Source organism: Chinchilla lanigera, unplaced genomic scaffold (assembly GCF_000276665.1).
Source record: "Chinchilla lanigera isolate Chin_1 unplaced genomic scaffold, ChiLan1.0 scaffold00027, whole genome shotgun sequence".
Classification (NCBI taxonomy): domain Eukaryota; kingdom Metazoa; phylum Chordata; class Mammalia; order Rodentia; family Chinchillidae; genus Chinchilla; species Chinchilla lanigera.
Window position 1 is genome coordinate 16,824,652 of NW_004955428.1, and position 19,402 is coordinate 16,844,053.

Sequence of the window (19,402 nt, forward strand, 5' to 3'; positions counted from 1 at the left end):
ATTTTAAATCAGTGATACTTGACAAATGTATCACACTCAAGCAATATCTGCCCTAACAAAATCTCTTAAGTACCTTAGCTCTTCAGTCCCTTACGTTTTTGAAGGTGCAATGGTCTTCTGCGCTTTCCCTTAAAACAAACTAGCGCTTCGGATTTGTTATCGCGGTAAGTAGAGGGGGCCTATTTCAAGGGCTTCTGTGTGCCCCCTCTTATTACGATAGTTCTTACTCCAATAGGCAAACAATGAGTGATAAGGTTCTGCCAACAGTTCAGTACACCCATTCTACTTACATATTCAGAAAGCAAGAACATAGTCAGCAGGTGGTTCTGCGAGTCCAGCAGTCCCAGGTGAGACAGATCTAAGGACTGTATTTCATTTATTCCTTCACCCTCATATCTCCTTCTCTGACGGAGGTGCCATGGCACGTACTAAAGCCCTGGGGTGGGCTAAGGGTGCTACTAAGGAGCACAGTTTTGTAACAACCTCTGCTACTATTAGTCATGGGGACTTAAGATCTAACTGATGCCCTCTCACTAACACTTTCAGTGATTACTTGATAAATGGAATTTCTTTTCGGTCCTCCACAAAAAATGTCAGTTTGTACATGTCCTAACCTAATACAGTAAACAAACTCCAGCATACACACTCCTTTGAATCTTTGAATCCTTTCTACTACAGATGCACAGCCTCTTCTTCATTGAACGTAGTCCTTGCACTCTTCAGGTTTCCCAGGGTCTTACTCTACATAAAGATTCTTAGGGCAACGTGAGTTATTATCCTTTGGAGTTTGGGTCAGAGAGTTAGAAACTGACCCTACTGACCACATTTCTAATTTCTAGCTTAATGTTTGCCTCCTATCCTGCTCCATATGTAGTAGCCTCAGAATCTACTTCTAGACCATCATGTTACATAGGACCCGTCTTCTGCCTTGGCAGATCCAGTGCTTCTCTAGTTGAGAATTATTAACAGTTGTCCCTGTTTATCAGTTGGCAGGCTGGAAGGAATCGTCAGGATAGTTGCTTAATAGAGCAACTGCCCTGTGCCATTTGAATCTTTTTCATAACCTTTGAGTCCAAATATATATATAGATAGAGAGAGAGAGAGAGAGAGAGAGAGAGAGAGAGAGAGAGAGAGAGAGAGAATACCTGAAATAAACTTCAGTAATTCACTCAAATCTTGAGAGATGAGTACCTGAAATTGATCATAAGCAAGCATTAACTACAATACTACAAGTTTCAGAGAAATTAAATTATTACTTAATTGGCTTCTTCTTTTGACAAATACCTGGAAGCAAACTACTGTCTCAACTAACTTTTGTTTGTAGATTTCTTAATTCTTGATATGACATGAATTGTCTTTCACCAAACTATATTGCTTTGTCTATCTTGTATATTTGTTAAGTCATGCATTTTTGGATGGGACAGTCTGAAGACCCTGGCTCCAAAACCTTGACTTTTTTTCATGAAGTGTTACCTATCACCAGTCTCCCCTTCATTAAAAATCTATCATCACACACAGGACAGATTGCATTATAGCAATTTTTTTGAAAAAGATAATTTAAAAGTGAATAATAAATTCATTAAAACAAAGCACAATATTATAAAAAAGCATTTATACATAGAGATTATTTATAATGCTAAAAGTTCTCATTGGGGAAAAACTCTACAACATGATTTTAACAGTTTTATCATAGAAATTTTTCTATATTTTGACAATTAGAATACGAAGTGCTTGTTTTGGAGAAAAGTTAAGTCTTTAAGGAAAAATACCTAGGTTATAAAATGAGTGAAGTAACAATTATGGAGATGTTGCCTACATTTTAGGGTGGAATTACAAAAGTAGGCACTGACACTCCTTAACAAAATGAAGAAAAACAAGCCGGGCATGGTGGTACAGGCCTGTGATCTCAGTATGTGAGAGGCTAAAACAGGAGGACCACCTCAAGTTCAAGGCCAGTCTGAACTACATAGTGAGACACTGTCTCAAGATGAAGAAGGAGAAGAAGGAGATGAAGTGAGAGAGAGGACGAGAGGGAGAGGGAGAGGGAGCAGGAGAAGAAGGAGAACAAAACCAAATTTTGAGCATTTCATTCCCATTAAAAGTGATTTTCTGTGTAAGTAGGAAAGGTTCCCTCTTTTCTGAGATCAGAAGTGGTTTTAAGGAGTAATTCTTCCCCTGCTGCTTAGTTCTGAGGTTCAAAGAACTACCAGGTGGCTTTTATCAAATCATGGAAAGCAAAGGAGTTTTGCCTCAATTAAATGGTACTTTTCCAAAGCTATTTATGCGGGGGATTTAGGCACTGAAACTCTTAAGTCACATTAATAGGTGTGACTAGATTTCCGCTTACCAATTAAAAGAACACCTTGTCAGCTGTCTACACACTGACTTACAGGATTTTGATCTTCTGTTAGAATAGAGTGAACGTGACAAGTCAAATAACAGCTTCATGGTTGATCAGTTCTAGTTGAGTATATTTCTACCTTAAGTAATCATGTAAACAGAACTGTCCACCCATCCCCTGAGACATAAACTACATCCATTTGTGATTACTCAAAGTGGCCACTAAAGGTCACTCTTACTCCATTTTCTTGGCCCAGTTTTGCGACCTGGACTCAGGTATAAAAATAAGTGAATCCTCTATATTTGTACTAGCAAAAGATGCACTAGTAAAGGAAAGTTCAAGGGCCCCGGAACACAGTTAGCAGAGCAATCCAGTTTCAGGAAAAAAGCAAACTTCTTTGTGGAAGGGATTTGGAACAGGAAGCTTGTGTTACAACTCCACATTAATGCGTTTTTAGGAAAATTGTCAAAATTCACAAAAACTTCATTTTAAAATGAATTCAGAAAATATATAAAATACAGTGATTTTGTTGTGACAGAATGAAAATGCTTTGTTCAAAAGAAGAAAAGTAAGCCATTTTTAGGAGACACTTAAGCCTTCAAACCATTATTGAGTTAGTAAATTACAACTGATCCAATTTGAAGAGAGAGGAGTGTAACTTGGAAATAGCACTTGCCTAGAATTTAAGAGCTTAAATCATCTGTAAGAGTAACTCCATTACACATAAGAGCCATTTCTTTTTTATATTTGTGTTTGGGGCATTTAGAAAATGCTCAGATTTAATAACCTTGGATTTCCTAGGGAATGCATGCTTTTCTGAACAGTTCCCAGGAGACTCCCAAGTAACCAGCATATATGCTTAATATCACTAGTAATAAGGGGAACATAAATTCAAACAACTGAACAGTTATCACTTCACCTAAAAGTTAGTAGTGAAGGAAAAGCTAATTAAAACAATTGAACAACTATCAGTAAAAGTAAAATAACAAAACATTAAACGGGAAAGTATCAAATATTAAGATTGTAGAAAAGGTACAATCTTAATAAGGTCATACTTTGGGAGTACTCTACATAGACCATAGCATTTGGCAATGATTAATGAAAATAATGTCTATATTTTTGGATCTAATATTCTTACTTTTAGGATTTACCTTAATCTTGCACTTATTTGTTCCAGAAAGAAATACAATAACAAAGTAACAAACTCAAAAATTATTATTGAAGGAATAACTAATTAATTCTATGTGGAACATTCATTAAGGATAATTGTTTTGTAAAATAACTTGGCTGATGAAAAAGTCATATTCTAGGGCCGGGGATATAGCTAAGCGACACAAGCACCTGCCTCGCAAGCGCAAGGTCCTGAGTTCAATTCCCAGTACCAAAAAAACAAATAAATGTATAGAAAAAGCCACATTTTACTAGATAACCAGAATAGAGTAATACTTTTTTTTAAAAAATCAAAAAATTTAAGTTTTAGATTAGACCTTATGAAATTGCTGATAGTTATTTTTATTTACAAAGAGGATAATTTAATAAGGCTCAGTTTATACTTACAAATAATAAGTAATTTAAGGTTTTTTCATAAGGATTCATGATTAAGTGTGGTAAATTGGGAGATTTTTAGGTAAATTTAACATATTTTGTGGAAGGAGAGTAGATTCATGTTTTGTGCAAATTAAAATTATTTAAATACAAGTACTTTCCAAAAGATTTTAATATTTCAAATTCTCAGTTATTTGTATAATTCTTAAACTACCAGGATACAAGGCAAAAGGAAGTCTTACAATATTTCTTATTAGACATTAATTGTTTTCTCATACATGTTTCAAACTGATAGGCATGAAGAACACATTGTAATCTGTGACCCATTCTGTGAAGTAAAAAACGTACACTGACATATATAGCTAGGTAAATTTTCTTTTATATGACTTGGTAGGATAAATATTTTAGGAAAGTAATCGAGAATTTTTCAAATACTCTTAGTCATATAAAAAACTGAAAATAATCCATTTCATAATGCTCTGAGATGTGGAGTTAATCCACTAGAGTAATTGTAGCAAAAGTTTTAACAATTAGATGTAATGTATTTCAATTTTCTGTCTGCAGTAACAGTGTACTTAGCTATAATATAACAATTCCTTGTATGTGAACTCTTATTGATACACTAAATGTCAAAGCCATACTGTTTGTAAAAATTTATATAACCACAGATTAAGCAAGCATCTTCTGTAAATCATCAATATAAAATATACACATAAACACAAACACACACACACACTCAGCTGGTGTGTTATAATAAACTCTCATCAAATGCTGACCCAGAACAATAAAAGATCAACAATGTGCACAGGGTCCCATCCCTCTATTTCCACCACAGCAGCCATAACACTGATATTTCTTTCCTTCATTTCTATTTCTGTTCTTACTGTTCATGTTCTGACATATAATTTTTGTTTTTTATATTCCAATCCTCTCTCTTCCTATTTCTCCCTCTCCCCCAAGTATGTCTAACTATAAATAGTATACATAATATATATGTATAGTATTAACATAAGGATAAAACTATTAGGCAGGAAATAATAGGCACAAGAATTGGACTGGATTGAGGGTCCAAGATAATTGTGAGACTATTTGACAAGTTAGAAAGGGCCTGGCCAACTCACTAACAAATCATATGAGTAATTGGAGTGTCCTTATTCAAGTGAAAACAATTTCAAGAGCTCACACTTAATCTATTGCTTAGTTACAGATATGGAAACAAACCACTTCTCCAAGGTCTATAAAACTTTAGTCCCTTATTGTGCCACCTCACTGAAGTTTTAAGCTCTTTTGAAGATTCAGATAGAAGGTTTCTGCAAGCCTTGATGGCGGTAAGTTTAATTTGAATTATACTGTAGCTCCTTTGTGTGCACTGTGTTCTCTTTTTGTAAGCTTTGGAAATTTCTCTTTGTCTTTGATAGTCTCACTATGTGTCCAGGTATAGGCTTCTTTCTCTTCTCTTTAGTATGCCATGAACCATATCAATTCAAGATTCTTATTCATTTATTAATTTGGGAAAGTTTATCTCTATTATTTCTTCAAATATTTTGTCCTCTCAAATTTTATTTATTTTTGCTTTCTGGAAACTTTATGAAGGATGTTTGCACTTCTGTTCCTCCTACTTATAACTTAATTCTTCTTTCAGTTTCATGCTATTTTGTCTATTGTTTTCTAGAATGTTTCTCAACCCAATCTTTCAGTTCTGTATTTGATAGATTATTTGTCCTACCTATTACATTCTTTATTTTATCTATTACATATTTCAAGCATAGGAAGCCTGCTTCATTCTTCTCATGGTTTCTGGTTCTCATTGAATATTTAAAATAGCTTTTCTTTTTTACTTTCAAAGTTAATTTTATAATATTTGGTCCCTTGTTCTATTTTCTCTGCTTCCAGGGGCATATGAATTCCTACTTTTTATAGTTTGAAAATAGATATGCTCTTTAGAATTCTTTTTACTCTCTTTTGGTGTCTGTGAACCCATATTCCCTTGGGGTTATTGGATGAAGTCTCTAGAAATGCATATGGGGAAATGTTGTGGATCCTACAGTCTCTGCTGGTTCGGCGCTTGCAGGAAATTGAGACAGAAACCTCCCTTCTATTCTTTCTGCTGTTTTTTAAATATGATAGAGACCATATGTTTTCATCACAGAGCAATAAATTTAGAATTTAACAAAAGAAAGATAGGCAAAATTATCTTATACTTACAAATTAAATGAAAAACATGGCCAAATAATTCATGAGTTAGAAAGAGCTCAAATGGAAAATTTAACAGAGCCAGAATTATGATAATAAAACACTACATTTCAAAATGTGTAGGGCTGCATAAACTACCCTTTAATTGATATTATTTTATAAAGTATGTACATCAGAAATTAATAATGGCTGAAAGTTAATATACTACACACTAATCTATAAATTTAAAAATGAAAAACAAAATATGCCTTTGTGTAATAGAAGAAAGGAGAAAATAAAATCACAGTACAAATCACAAAATAGAAAACAAAGATACAATAGGATAAAATAAAATCACTAGGTCAATAGTACCAACAGTACCAAGATGGGATATAAATCAAGTATGCAAGTACTTGATAAGACCAACAGAGAAAAAACCCAGAATGCTGTGATATAACTAAAGGTGAAGCAGATCATGAGAAGGAAAACATTCCCAAGAAATACACTGCATCACTTGAAAATTTCTCCAGAAGGACAAATACTTTGTTTTTTGTTGTTGTTGTTGTTTGTTTGTTTGTTTGTTTTTTGGTACCAGGAATCAAACTCAAGACCTTGTGCTTGCCAAGCAGGTGCTTATGCCACTGAGCTATATCCCCAGCCTTAATATTTTAAAATTTTAACATATCAAATTAAAACTAAGAAAAAAAAAGCTTGCATATTAATAAGGCATTGAAATAGTTTCTAAACAGAAACATTCCCCACAATAAAACTTGAGGCATAATTTCATTGGCCATCTTCTTCAACTTTCAAAAGACAGATAACCACTAACTTATAAAAGTTAAAAGTCAATTTTCCTAAAATAAAAATGATTGTTCCACAGACATTATAAAAAGCAAGTAGAAGTGGCTATAAACCTATTTAGTCAGTGACAATTCCCTTCAGTCAACCTGTGTTGGAAGCCAGTCAGTGACAGCCTCACACTCAGATCATTGCCCTGCTGGCCGTAGACCATGACAAACCATGCTTCTAGCAAACACACTTCAGTAGAGCACAGCAAGCACACCTCATAGACGGATAGCAACTTCTGTCTCTGCAACCAACATAATCCATGCTGCAAGAATAACAGCACACCATACCTGTCCCTATGCTCAGCCCAGCATGAAACCACCTCTTTGTCTAAGTACTATATGGGACAAGCCATTTGCTTTCCTCCAGGATCAGACCAGGAATAGGTTCCATAGACCTTCAGTGGGTAAAATACAATGGGCCTCTCAGCCAATCAGCACACTAACCTAGTAGATTCTGGCCAAATTCTTCAAATTTGTTGCCACGTGAGCTTAATTAAATATAACCACTGACTTGCTTTGTTGTATTATTATTGCTAATTTATTTTGTTGCCATAAGAGTCATAATCAATAGGTCTTTGTGTCAATTAGAACAAATCATGGTATAAGACAAGACTTTTTCTAATTATTTTTATTATACACAGGAAACTAGACATTGGCCTTTGTATAAAGTCATTCAATCTTTGGTTGCAATATTTGCTATTTTTTCAATTCATCTGCCTATTCTGTTTTCACCTCTTTTGTTTGGCTACTTATCTGAATTCTAGTCTCATGTGGTTCAGTTTTGGCCTGGACTGCCTTGTGTTGAGCATACGAGGGAGTGCTTCATAAGGAATCTAGAGGGAACATGGTAGCAGGTCATTAATCTGAGCAGGCTGCAATCACTGAAGTCTTTCAAAAGAGACCCCTGATAGGGCAGACAAACAAATCCGTGGAGATGTTCGGAACTGGGCCCCAAATTCTGCAAAGAGGCACAGGGAGCAGTCTAGCCGTGAGGTGCACAGACTAACATAACACTGGAAGGTTTCAAATGAGAGCTCAATAAGTTTCATGATGCAACCTACCACCCCGGGATCCATCGGCCTTCTTAGTAAACAAACACCAAGAGGAAATATTTTCTAGGTTTATAGAGAATATAATCAATTTACCCCTCTTCTGTAACTTTATTTGTTTGATAAACCTGGGAATTCTTCCAGAGAGCAGTCTCTTTTTATAATATTTTAATTATACCTGCTTTTGGAGTCATCTCATGCTATCTAACAATGTTTTTCTTTGTTCTGTTCTATTTTGTTTTTGTTCTTATTTTAAAGAGAATAGTAAAAAAGAAGAACAATAGCAAAATACAAACAAAATAAAGCAAGGACATTGAAAATGATGTCGAGTTTCAAACCAAATGATAAGGATTAACAATGCTGGTTATATTACATGTTGTTATTGTCAAAGAAGTTGCTCAGATTACCAGATGATTAGTATTACAAACATTATTAGGCTGATTTTGCATGCTTAAATCTAATAATGTTTATAGTACTAAATGATTCTATATAACTGTTGTCCCAGTAAGTGACACAAATGACTCAAAGCCCAAACCAGGAAAAAATCATGATACCTGAAGCTAAATGAGAAACCAGACTTCTGTAAACAAATTTGTGTGCTCCTTTCTTTCCTTTCTTCTATTCTTTTCCTTTCTTTCCTTTCCTTTTGTTTTCTTTTCATTTCTCTTCCTTCCTTCCTTTCTTCCTTCCCATTTTTTTCTGTTTCACTACTGGAGATAGAACTCAGGATCTTTACACGAAGCTACATCTCCAGACTTACCCCTTCCCCACACACATTTTTCTTTAAAAATAATTTGAGACAAGGTCTCACTAATTTGCACAGGCTGGGCTTGAACTTACCATCCACCTGTCTCAGCCTTCTACAGATTCATATTTTCAAAGGAATCAGCTAACATGGCATGGCCTGGATAGTTCCTAATGGTCTCGCATGTGGCTTTGATTAATAGAACACAAAAAAGAGAAATGCATGAAGTTTGGAAGACTTCATACCAGTAAGAAATTACTGATTGCTCTGTTGAACATGGATACAGTCTTATGTGGTATAGTAAAAAATATATAATAAAAAATATATACACAGAGTTTTGCCCTGTATTCCTGGCACAAAGTTTCAAAAAGATCTTGGAAATTCGTGAATGATAAATGTGTCTTCTGCTATGTATAACAAGCCTCTTTCCTTCCTTTGTGAGTTTATATTTCATTCATGATTTGTTATGCCCACAGAAACATTCACAGGAAGGGCTAGATCTGCACATTATTAGAGGATTGAAATGCTGGCTTTATCTTCAACCTCCAAGCAGGGAAGAGAAGCTGGAACTGAGTTCAATCAAGTGGAAAATGATTTAATTAATCATGCCTATATAATGAAGCCTCAATAAAAACCTGTGAATGATGAGGTTTGGAGTGCTTCTGTTCTCATGAATACATCAGTGTTTTGCAAATGGCATTTCCAGATTTCTCTAGAGAGATCATGGCATGCTGGAGTTATCCCTAACCCCAGTATCCCTTCTCCTATGGATCCCTTCCACCTGGTTATTCATGAATTATGTCCTTTAAAATAAAAATATATTTTTAACAATAATGCATTCCTGAGTTCTGTGAGTTGTTCTAACCCATTACTAGATCTAAAGGAGGAGGCATGAGAAACCTTGAAAGTGTAGCCAAGTCAGAAAGAAGCCCAGGTAGATTAGGAATGCAGGACTTCTCACTAGTGTCTGAAGCGGGGCAATTCCTTTAACAGGATCATGCTTAACTCCAGACAACATCAGAATTGACATGAATTGTAGGATCCTCAACTGATGTCAAAAAACTAATAAGAGAGTAGTGTAAAATCAATGGTGATGTACTTCTGTGAAAAAATTTTTTTAATTTAAAGATAGAAGGAAAATATATTAACAAACACACATACATTTACAAAGTAACACAAAAACAATACAAGCGATACATAATTTCAGACAAGGTGATAGGAAATTAACAATTGTTGTTGGATTACATATTGATATCTTCAGATTGGTTACTCAGATAAACAAATATAGGCATGTAAGATTGATCAAACAAATTAAACATTAACTGTTCCTTTCAATGAAGCAATAGAAATCAGTAGTATAACTATCTTAGCTATCCTGTTCATACATATATACATATTTTTCCCTTCTTTATTTCTCTTCTCTTTTCTCTGAACCCTATTGTTCTTTCCTTTTGAGCAGTTTCCTTCCCTTTTACAATATCTATTGTACCTCCTAGATTAAGTCAGCTAGGTAGGGCTCATCTCACACTGTGAAAGTCAGCCAGTTTTCAGTGGCCTTATTCCAATCCATGTTTCTAAAACTAACATTAACCCACTGCTACTTCTGTAACCAACACAAACTGTGCTTCTGTAATGTTGACATCACCCTACTTCTGTGCTTGTAGCCAACATAACCTGAAGCAAATCTTCCCCCGATGCTATCAGCCATCTTTTTGGTTTAGTGTGATTATGTCTGGACATATATACAGGTACAAATTCTTCCTGACAGTGGAAAATATGGACTAATAAAAAATAAATATAAAAAAATGAAAAACACAAGAATGCTTCCAATAGTAGATGATCCTCATCGATTGGTAAATAAATAATTGAACAATGTATATGACCTCATTAAAATGCACTTTTGCTAACATTATACTTATTTTGAATAATATTACAAATCTTATATTAATGTCATTTCTTTGATTTTGTGTAATTAGATTTATCATAAGCCCAATGATGACTTGATTCATTTCAATAAGCCCAAATCCCATTCAGTGTTTGCACGGCCAGGGGGGATCATGGCTTTTTGTTTGTGCTTCAGCTATCCCTGCTGAGCCTTGGAAAAGTGTCCCCAGGCAAAAAGCCAGTGTGAACTTACAGGTCACACTATATGTTTCCTTTCTCTCAAGGATCACAGCCCACAGTTATTTGTGGCCCATTGCTTTAAAATAGTTGCTTTATTTATTTTGTCTAGATTTATAGTTATTTGCTCAAGGATAAGCTGATACCTGTTAGTCTCTTATGGTGGGAAACAGAAGTTGAGTCATGTTTTTACATGTCATTCTTTATAGCATTTAAAAACTATAACCTTTGCAAATATTGAATTTATGACGAAAGCTTTTTAGATAAACTAAAAATGTACATGTGTGTGTGTGCATGTATGTGGGTAATAATGCCAGAGGAAGGGAAGCTGAGTTGGTTTAAGAGTGTTGCAGAGGGGGAAATCAGGAAATCTATTTGTACATTTTGTTTTATATTGCTTACAGGTAGAACCAATTGGCTCTAGAACATGAGGTCCTGAACATTCAAAAAGAAGTCTCATGCTAAAAATCGTGACTTTGGATTTACTCTCACACAGTCTTATTTTGGAGTTCCCTAAGTGGATGTTTCTGATTAGGGACAGTGCTATGAGGGAAAGAGGAAAATTTAGAAGTGAGTCCTAGGGAACTGCAAAATTTTATTGTCATAGCTGGAGGAAGAACTAGAGAAAAAGACAAGAAACAGGGAGGGCAGAAAAAAAAACTATAAGAATGAAATTCTGTAAAAGCTAAGCAAAAGTTACCCCAGAAAGAAGAGTGGTCAACTCTACGTAAATGTACAAGGAGATTAGAAAATGGGAAAGTGGCCACAGGATCTAACAGTGTAACAGCTTTCCATATATTGACATTGTGGTGCTACATGTTTAAAAGAGTATGGAGAATCAGACAGGCAGTGCCACTTGGAAGAGGGCTCTGATGCCACAACGGTTTTGGGCAAAAGCACATAAGGCAAGACTGTCCTTAGATGCCAGGGGTCTGGTAGAATGGTTTTTAATGGGATTAAAACTGCCTTCTTTGAGCTTCTCTATTCCACACTCTTAATGTTAAATATATGTTTTTAAATGGGGAACTAGCCTTTTCTTTTCTGCAAAAAAAGACATGGAGTATATTATGGTTTTCATCAGAATGGCCCTCCAAAGTCTCATGCAGTCATGGGACGGGCTTCTAGAATGTATGATTGATTCACGGTCCAATGCTGGGATTATGGTGTGCATGCTACACCTGCCTTGGGGTAGATATTTTGTTGGCATACAATGTAAAGGAGGGAAAGAGGCTGCTTGCCACTGTTTGCTCCTTTGCTCGTGATGCTTTTTGCTGTCTTTCATGCCATGAACTGTTGCCCTCTTCCATGTGCCACTCTGCCTTGGAGCCAACCAAGTATGGACTGAAATCTCCACAAACTGTGAGCTAAATAAACCTTTCCTTCCTTAATATTGGGAACCAAATATTTTGTCTCAGCAATGAGAGAAAAGTAACCAAGACAGAGCCTATTCCCATGCCTTGTATTTTCCCGTACTGGTCTGTGCAGGATGTGCCCAGTCTTTACCTGATTGTTGTGTCTGAAGTTAGGTGTTTGGTTAGTAAACTTTCTTGACGTTTGACTTCATTGCCCTGTCTTTTTACTAAGCTTCTGTTCATGGAAAGTCACAGAACTAAGGTTGGGTCTAGCACACCATTCATATAAGAAGAAAACGACAGTTACAGGAATCTCACTATCTTAATTCTCTTTCATAAAGTTCTTATTCACTCTGTGTCCTTTTTCTCTGTCAACTCATACTTTGGAGTAGCTCAAACTTTCCAATAAACCCACCTCCCTCCAAAACATTACATCATAAGAAGGAATTCATTTTTTATTGCCTCATTCCTTATTCAAAGAAGCTGAGGGAAGAGTCATTATTTGTTCAACAGCTTTATCTTGAGTTAGGACCCAACATTTAATAAGTAGCAAAAATAAGAGCATTGTGCTACATAGTTTAAGATTCATTGATTAACTTCAGTGCATCTTAGTCAAATGTGTAACTGTTCTACTTTTCTCAAGGAGAAACATTCATAAGTGATACTTTATGTAAAAAGAGCACAGATTTGTACATTTGTTAATAAAAACTTTAGATAGATATTCTTCTCTTTATGAAGTGAGAAACAATGACATTTGCTAAGAACCAGGAAGATTGTGGCATATTTTTGAGAGGGAGGAGAATGGGATGAGTTTGAAAGACACTGTCCAAAACCAAGAGATATGACTACAAAAATACCTACGGAATATTTTACACAACTGCTCATAAAGCTGTATTTCTACTAATCTTCTGTAAGTTTATTTTCCCTCAGAGATGCACAGCAGTCTTGAAAACAGATAGTTGGAATCATGAAAGCTAGGATTTTTCCAGGTGAATTAATAAAAGAAAATACTGACAATATGGTGGAGGGCATTATATTCTCTAATTTTCTTTCACAATCACAAAATACCTAGTGCTGGCTAATATATACAGGAAGGTGGTTTATGAGCTCATAGGTTTGTGGTACAGCACCTGCACCTGCTTAGCTCCAGTGAGGGTATTCTGGCTACATCACAGCATGGCAGATGGCATCTTTGTGGCAGTGCATGTGAGAGGAAAAGATCAGAAGGTAAGACAGCACACAAGAAGATTCAGTATCAAGCTCAGTCTTTCTGTAACCATCTGCCTGTAAGGATCTAATGAAAAATAACTAACCAGAGTCCCAAGAGACCTACATGAATCCTAGAGTGGTGCCTCTTATGTCCTACTTACATCCTACTATGCTCAAATTCTAAATGACTCCACCATCTCAATATGTTACATCAAGGCCCAAGGTTCTAGCACATGGATCTTTGTGTGATGAGTTCAAATTATATCAAAATCACAGCAGATGTTGACTGGAAATGAATAAAGAAGAGGATTCTGCATTTGGATTAAGTTGAGTAGCAAAGGAAAGAGTAAGATGGCCAGTGAAATTGCAGACAAGCTGGAAGAACATGAGGTTGAACATAGAGAATGGATGTTAAGAACGATGGGATGGCTCCACTCCTAACATACACACAATGTAGAAAAATGGCCCACAATACTTTTACGAAAATAGCTAGAAGATAGTAATTTACAGGAATGGAATCAGTAAGAAAATTATTGTTTTTGTACTGGTTTTCCCTGCATTGGTTACTATAGGAAGACAGAACGCTCACAGTACTCACTCCTCCAATGGGTTTATTAAAGAAGAAGAATTTTGAGTGTATGCTTTACAATAGTCAGAAAACACACATGCCCTTTGCTATAGTAGAACAAATTATATTATCATTATAAACATAATTTCCCTTTGCTCTGGAAGAAGATTCTATTGCTGTCTTCCAAGGTTGTAAGCAAACATGCTCCTAGTTCCGCAGAAAACAATCTGTTTATTTGAAAGTATTTTCTACGATCTTAATCCCTTATTTTTAAGATGAGCAGAAATTTGAGAAACTCATGGAAAGCTGTCTCCTGACAATAGGCATCTGATTTATGGGCAATGAGAGGCAAAATTTTCAGATGATAACAACTTCCTATTTTGATTTTAAGATTCATGGTTAGAAGGTAAATGAACCAAGAGTTGACCATGTGGTCATCTCCCTTCCTGGAATAATGGCAAAGGTTTGAATTGAAAGGAAGATAAGAATGAAAATCTCAGTGTGTATAGGGAAATAGAAAACATGGTGTTTGTAAACAGCAAGGGTTGGAAAATATAAATAAGATCCAAAATATACAATAGATACTGTGAAATGGGAAGAAACTGTTCAAAAGGAAAGAGAAACTGGGATGGGGGAAAGGGGAAAAGAAGGAAGGGAAAAGGGAATGTAGTTAAGATAGTTAAGATAGCTGATAGTTAATATAGTCATACTATTAATTTCTTTTAGTTCATTGAAAAGAAAGGTTTGTGCTACTATTGTTTGGACAATTTTTCATACCTGTGTCTTGTACTCTGAGTAACCTTGAACAGAACAATAAGCAATATATTAACCATTGTTACTCTCCTATTATCTTGTTTTGAAATTGAAACAGAAACTTAAGATAATGAATATAGTTGTCATAATACGACAGTGGTTTTTATGTTGAGCAAATTAAAAGATTTAGACAAAAAATGTCTTTTTGAAAGATCACCAATGTCCCAATTTTCGAGCTTTGTGGCTATTCCTACTAGAGAGTCAATGAACATAGTCAGCTGCAAACCTGATACTTCCACTTCTCTATCATGCTGTATGTAGCAGAGTCAGCTGAAATACCTAGGAAATAATCGCTACAAGGTTTTCCAAATCTACCCAACTCTAAAGAAATCCTGCAGGGTTTGCATGCTGTAATCATTCCCTGTGTACTATTTGAAAGAATAATTCAGTCACTTTATTTTCCCATAGAAATAGTACAGCTGTTTCTAAGTCATTGCTCAGTATATTTTATTTGTTAAAAACTCAAGCTTTGTGGTTAGAATTAAATTTGGACCATATCTGTCACTCACTTTTATATAACTTAAAGGAAATTAATTAGTTTGTCTACATTTGGCTGTTTCATCCACACAGTGGGATGATGAAGTGAGAAAGAAGATTGAATAAATAACTGAAATGAAAACATGAATGTCCTGGAAACTAGAAAATAGTTCATAATTTATCATTATTATCATTGTCATTTTATTACTAAGCTGACATAAGTTCATCTTGTCAACAGACAGATATACCCTCACCACTCAAATCAGAAGATTAGTATTAGTATAATTGTTTCTAAGTAATTTAATGTCATACTTGAAACTTTAGGATTCTCCTTGATAGCTAATTTGGAATACTGCACGAACATTTCACACCTCAGATTAAATCAGATCAAATGAACTCAACTGATTAAATGATTTTTAAGAGATTATTATTCTTCTTGAATTTTTGAAATAAATACATGAAGTTGTGGTCCCTGCTCTTAAAATATGACATAAATTTTTATCTCTCAGAACACTTAGTTGATATATAATCATTGTGTGAGAAGAGATCCAACACCACATATAGGAAAAATTGTCATGGTTATTTTGAGATAAAAGAAGATTAAGAGCACATACAATCGAATTGCAGAATGAAGCAACATCTAGTTGGTCTACTGATAATGACTTCATTGCTTTACTGAGGATTCAACATTTGAGTTGATCCTGAAAATAAAAAAGAACAGAATTTCAGAAAAATTCATTGCCACCCACAAGCACAGAAACAATAAAAAGCAAAGACATCCATAAGCTAAAAAGGGAATCAAGAATTTGGGAAATAGTGTCTTATGAAGATGGCTAGTATTTGCAGCAGTGGAGAAGACAGTAATGTGGTGTAAGTGGACCTAAGTGGTACGCTAATGATTTGACTTCATCGTGAAGTAATGGGAGGTGCTGATGAAATTTAAGTGAAAAGTTCATGACCCAGATCAATATTTTGTTCAATGCTACTCAAAATAGAGCAAGTGATGCATTTAAAGGAAGAGATGTTAGAAATGAAGACTAGACACCAATATATTTAGCACAAGACAGACAAAATTAATGAATAGAAAGGGAAGATCTGCAGACTGTTGCAGCCAGTTAAAAGCGAAAAATATAAAAGGAAAAGTAGATAAAGACAATGTTCAATTTTTGGTTTTAACATGTTGAATTTTCAAATTCCTCCTGCAGCTTCCTGAATTAACTGTGCTTTAGATCTGGTATTGGCTTTTTCTTTCATTGTGAGCCATAGAACCTTTGTCACAGCTAGTCAACTCTGCCATTGAGGAAGCAGTCATAGATAGTGAGTGAGCGGGGTTCTTTTCCAATAAGACCTTATTTATAAAAACAAAAGACCAGCTTACAGCTCTGTAATTGTGGTGATGCCTGTAGATGTAGATACAGAACAGCCTATCCAATAGTTCACACCAACAGTTCAGGTGTGAAAAACATGTGCTTTCTCTAACGAATGAGAAAAAAAAAAGTAATTAAAGACAATGGAAGGAAGTAGTCAGATATATAAGAATTTCATCAACAGAGTTGTTTACAGAAAAACCAGGATAGAATTCCCCAAAGAAGGAAGTGGTTACCATTGCCATGTATTCTAAGACTGCTAAAGTTACAGTATCAGGGAGTGAAAGATTCAGTCTGTCAGATTGAGCTTATGTCAAATTTCCTGATTGGTTAAAATAGAGCAATTTAAAAGTAGTACTCTTAGTTTCGCTCAGTTGGTAGGATACAATTATGCACTCCCCTCATATTAACTACATAACATGCAAAACTAAAAGAATGAAGAAAGGGTAGCAGATAAATATTTTTATAACACTGCTATGCTGCCGTAGTGACTGATATAGAGGATTTGATATTGATATGCTAAGACTGAGCTTGCTGGTGCTAACTTTGTGATTGGGACTCACATCAAGTGACAGAGATGCCATAAAAAAATTTCTAAGCAAACAACACTATTATTTGTTGTGACCTCACAATAAAATACTATAGGAAATAGTTCTAAAATTTCTGAATCATTCTCTAAAAGTTACTGCTTTTTATTGAAGTTATGAAACTCACAATTCTTACTTTTAGTAGTGAAATGAAACTCAGACAATTCACTAGAAGTAGTAAATGGATGTAGAAGTGATTCCATTTTTAGGAACAAGATACTGTAAAAATGCATGTATATGTTCAATTGGGAAAAGAAAAGAGAATTTCTAAATCAATAGTCGAGTTAGTTAAAATAACATATTTTTCTTTCCTGAAGAATGTCCAATTAATAATCAAGATTTCAAGATTTGTACTGTATACCTAAAGGAAGATATAGTATTATGTACTATTTGTGGTAATGCTTTCATGGGAACTAAGGGCAATACACAAAAAGCAAATAATAATTCTGATTGCTTCATATTCCAAACCTTTAAAAAAAAAAAAAAAAAAGAATATTATTCACTAAGGTTGACTTAGCCACAGCTCTCATTGGTTTTCACGGGAGTTTTGCCATGGCTGAAGACCACAAATAAGACCCATGCTTCTGGTAATAAAAAAGACTGCTCTGTTACTGTGGGCAAACTGTTAAACCGCAGAGTGAAAGAAAACAGCTTCATGTCACTGGAGAAGTCTCCAAGTTGACTTCCATTAAAATGTAACCTTATAGTAGGATGTGGATGATTAGAAAGTACTTAGGGTAAAGGACAAAGGTTACTTTCCCAAAAGAAAAATTGTGTTCAAGCGAACAGTCATATACATGAGAAGCCGGAGTATCCTGGCTCCTTTCCCATTCTAACACGTATTTGACTTGTCTTCTTTGGCAAGTTACTTGCAGGTCCTGCCTCTCCCCAAGGCCCTGTCCAAATCTAGCTCCAGGCCTTGGTCATCTCACAGCTGGACCACAGTTACCTTTCCTTCCTGCAGTCCATGCTTTCTGCCTTTTCCGTCTACAATCTCATACTTTCCTGCTCATATTATCTTTCTTCTTTACATTCGGTCCATATTGCTCATCCCCTTACAATCTATCAGTAATTTCCCATCCTTATTTTCACAAAAAGCCACTTTTCTCATTTTTAGCTTTTGACCCTTCAATGTCTATTCACCCATCTTGTCTATTCAGGTAGGAAGGCTGACAAATCCAACAGAGAGTAAGTGCTGAGAGAAGTCAGCTCCTCCAATTCCCAGAGTGTTGAAAAATAAATGTTTCACTTGATGTGTGAGTCTATCAAAAGTGATAATAGGAGCATCATGAAGCAATTTGTTAGTCCCTCATCCTTTTTATTTTAATGTCAAAGAGTTGTTCAATCTTGGCTTCATTACCCAAAGTTCTTATGCTTTTGGTTTCTCTACATAATTAAAGTGAAAGTTTTGACATAGAATGGAATTTTGAGGTTATTTAGTGTTTAGTTTGAAAACTGTTACTGTTTACACAGCAGAATTAAGTTGCTTTCATCCAGATAGAACTTTCTGAGTGGTGCTCCTTCTGTCTCTTCTGCTAGTCCTGAAAGGGCACATGGGGCTGTAAGATAGCACCAGTATGTCGTGCTTTGCTTGCTTACAACTGAGAAAAACAATGCCCAGACTGTATCAGTGCAGACAAAAAAGACACTGGAATTTGAAAGCCTCGATTCTGGTATGATTTCTTCCATTATTGATTTTATAGACATTCGTCCTTGTTGTTTGCTTGGGAAAACATCTATCCAAATTGAATGTTTCTGTGAGAAATTTTAGCCATCAAATGGAGTTCTGTGATGTCTATCTATGCTAAATAGCTCAGATTTTTTCCAGTCACCAAACCAGTAATGCAAATATAAAAGCTTTCTTAAGCCTATTAATTGTTTAGTTAATCCAGTAATAGAAATGGAAATCTTGAGTCTTCATGAAGAAATACCATGAGCAGATATCCTACCTTTTAAATATGTGTCTACTGGATTGAATTTTATACTGCTTTTTGAGAATTACTTACATGACTGAAAAAAAAAAGAAATATTTGGGTAGTAATAATCTCCTGTAGGCCAAGGCAAGACTACATATGGAAGGATATTCATAGACCATGCACTGAATATCTTAGGCTGTAAGTCAAGCTAGACCAACAATCATACGGAGTTCCTGGCCTCTTGCTACTGCTCCCCTGATCCTAAGTATTACTCTCACATTCTTAAAACTTG

The 19,402-nt window shown here is 35.2% G+C and overlaps 1 protein-coding gene across 3 annotated transcripts in view; it reads left to right on the plus strand.

Annotated features, from left to right (window-relative positions):
• The first annotated feature begins 302 nt into the window (after positions 1 to 302).
• The window catches only part of LOC106148768, a 125,886-nt gene continuing 106,786 nt past the window's right edge, over positions 303 to 19,402 (plus strand). For 2 of the 3 annotated variants that reach the window (XR_001234445.1, XR_001234444.1), the window contains exon 1: positions 5,106 to 5,214. Coding sequence is in view for 1 of the 3 variants with exons in the window: in XM_013515323.1 (XP_013370777.1) it covers positions 5,209 to 5,214 (6 nt within the window). In the remaining 2 variants the exon portion in view is untranslated. Of the gene's footprint in view, positions 348 to 5,087; positions 5,215 to 19,402 lie in introns of those variants that run through there. The other variant, XM_013515323.1, reaches the window with a different exon arrangement.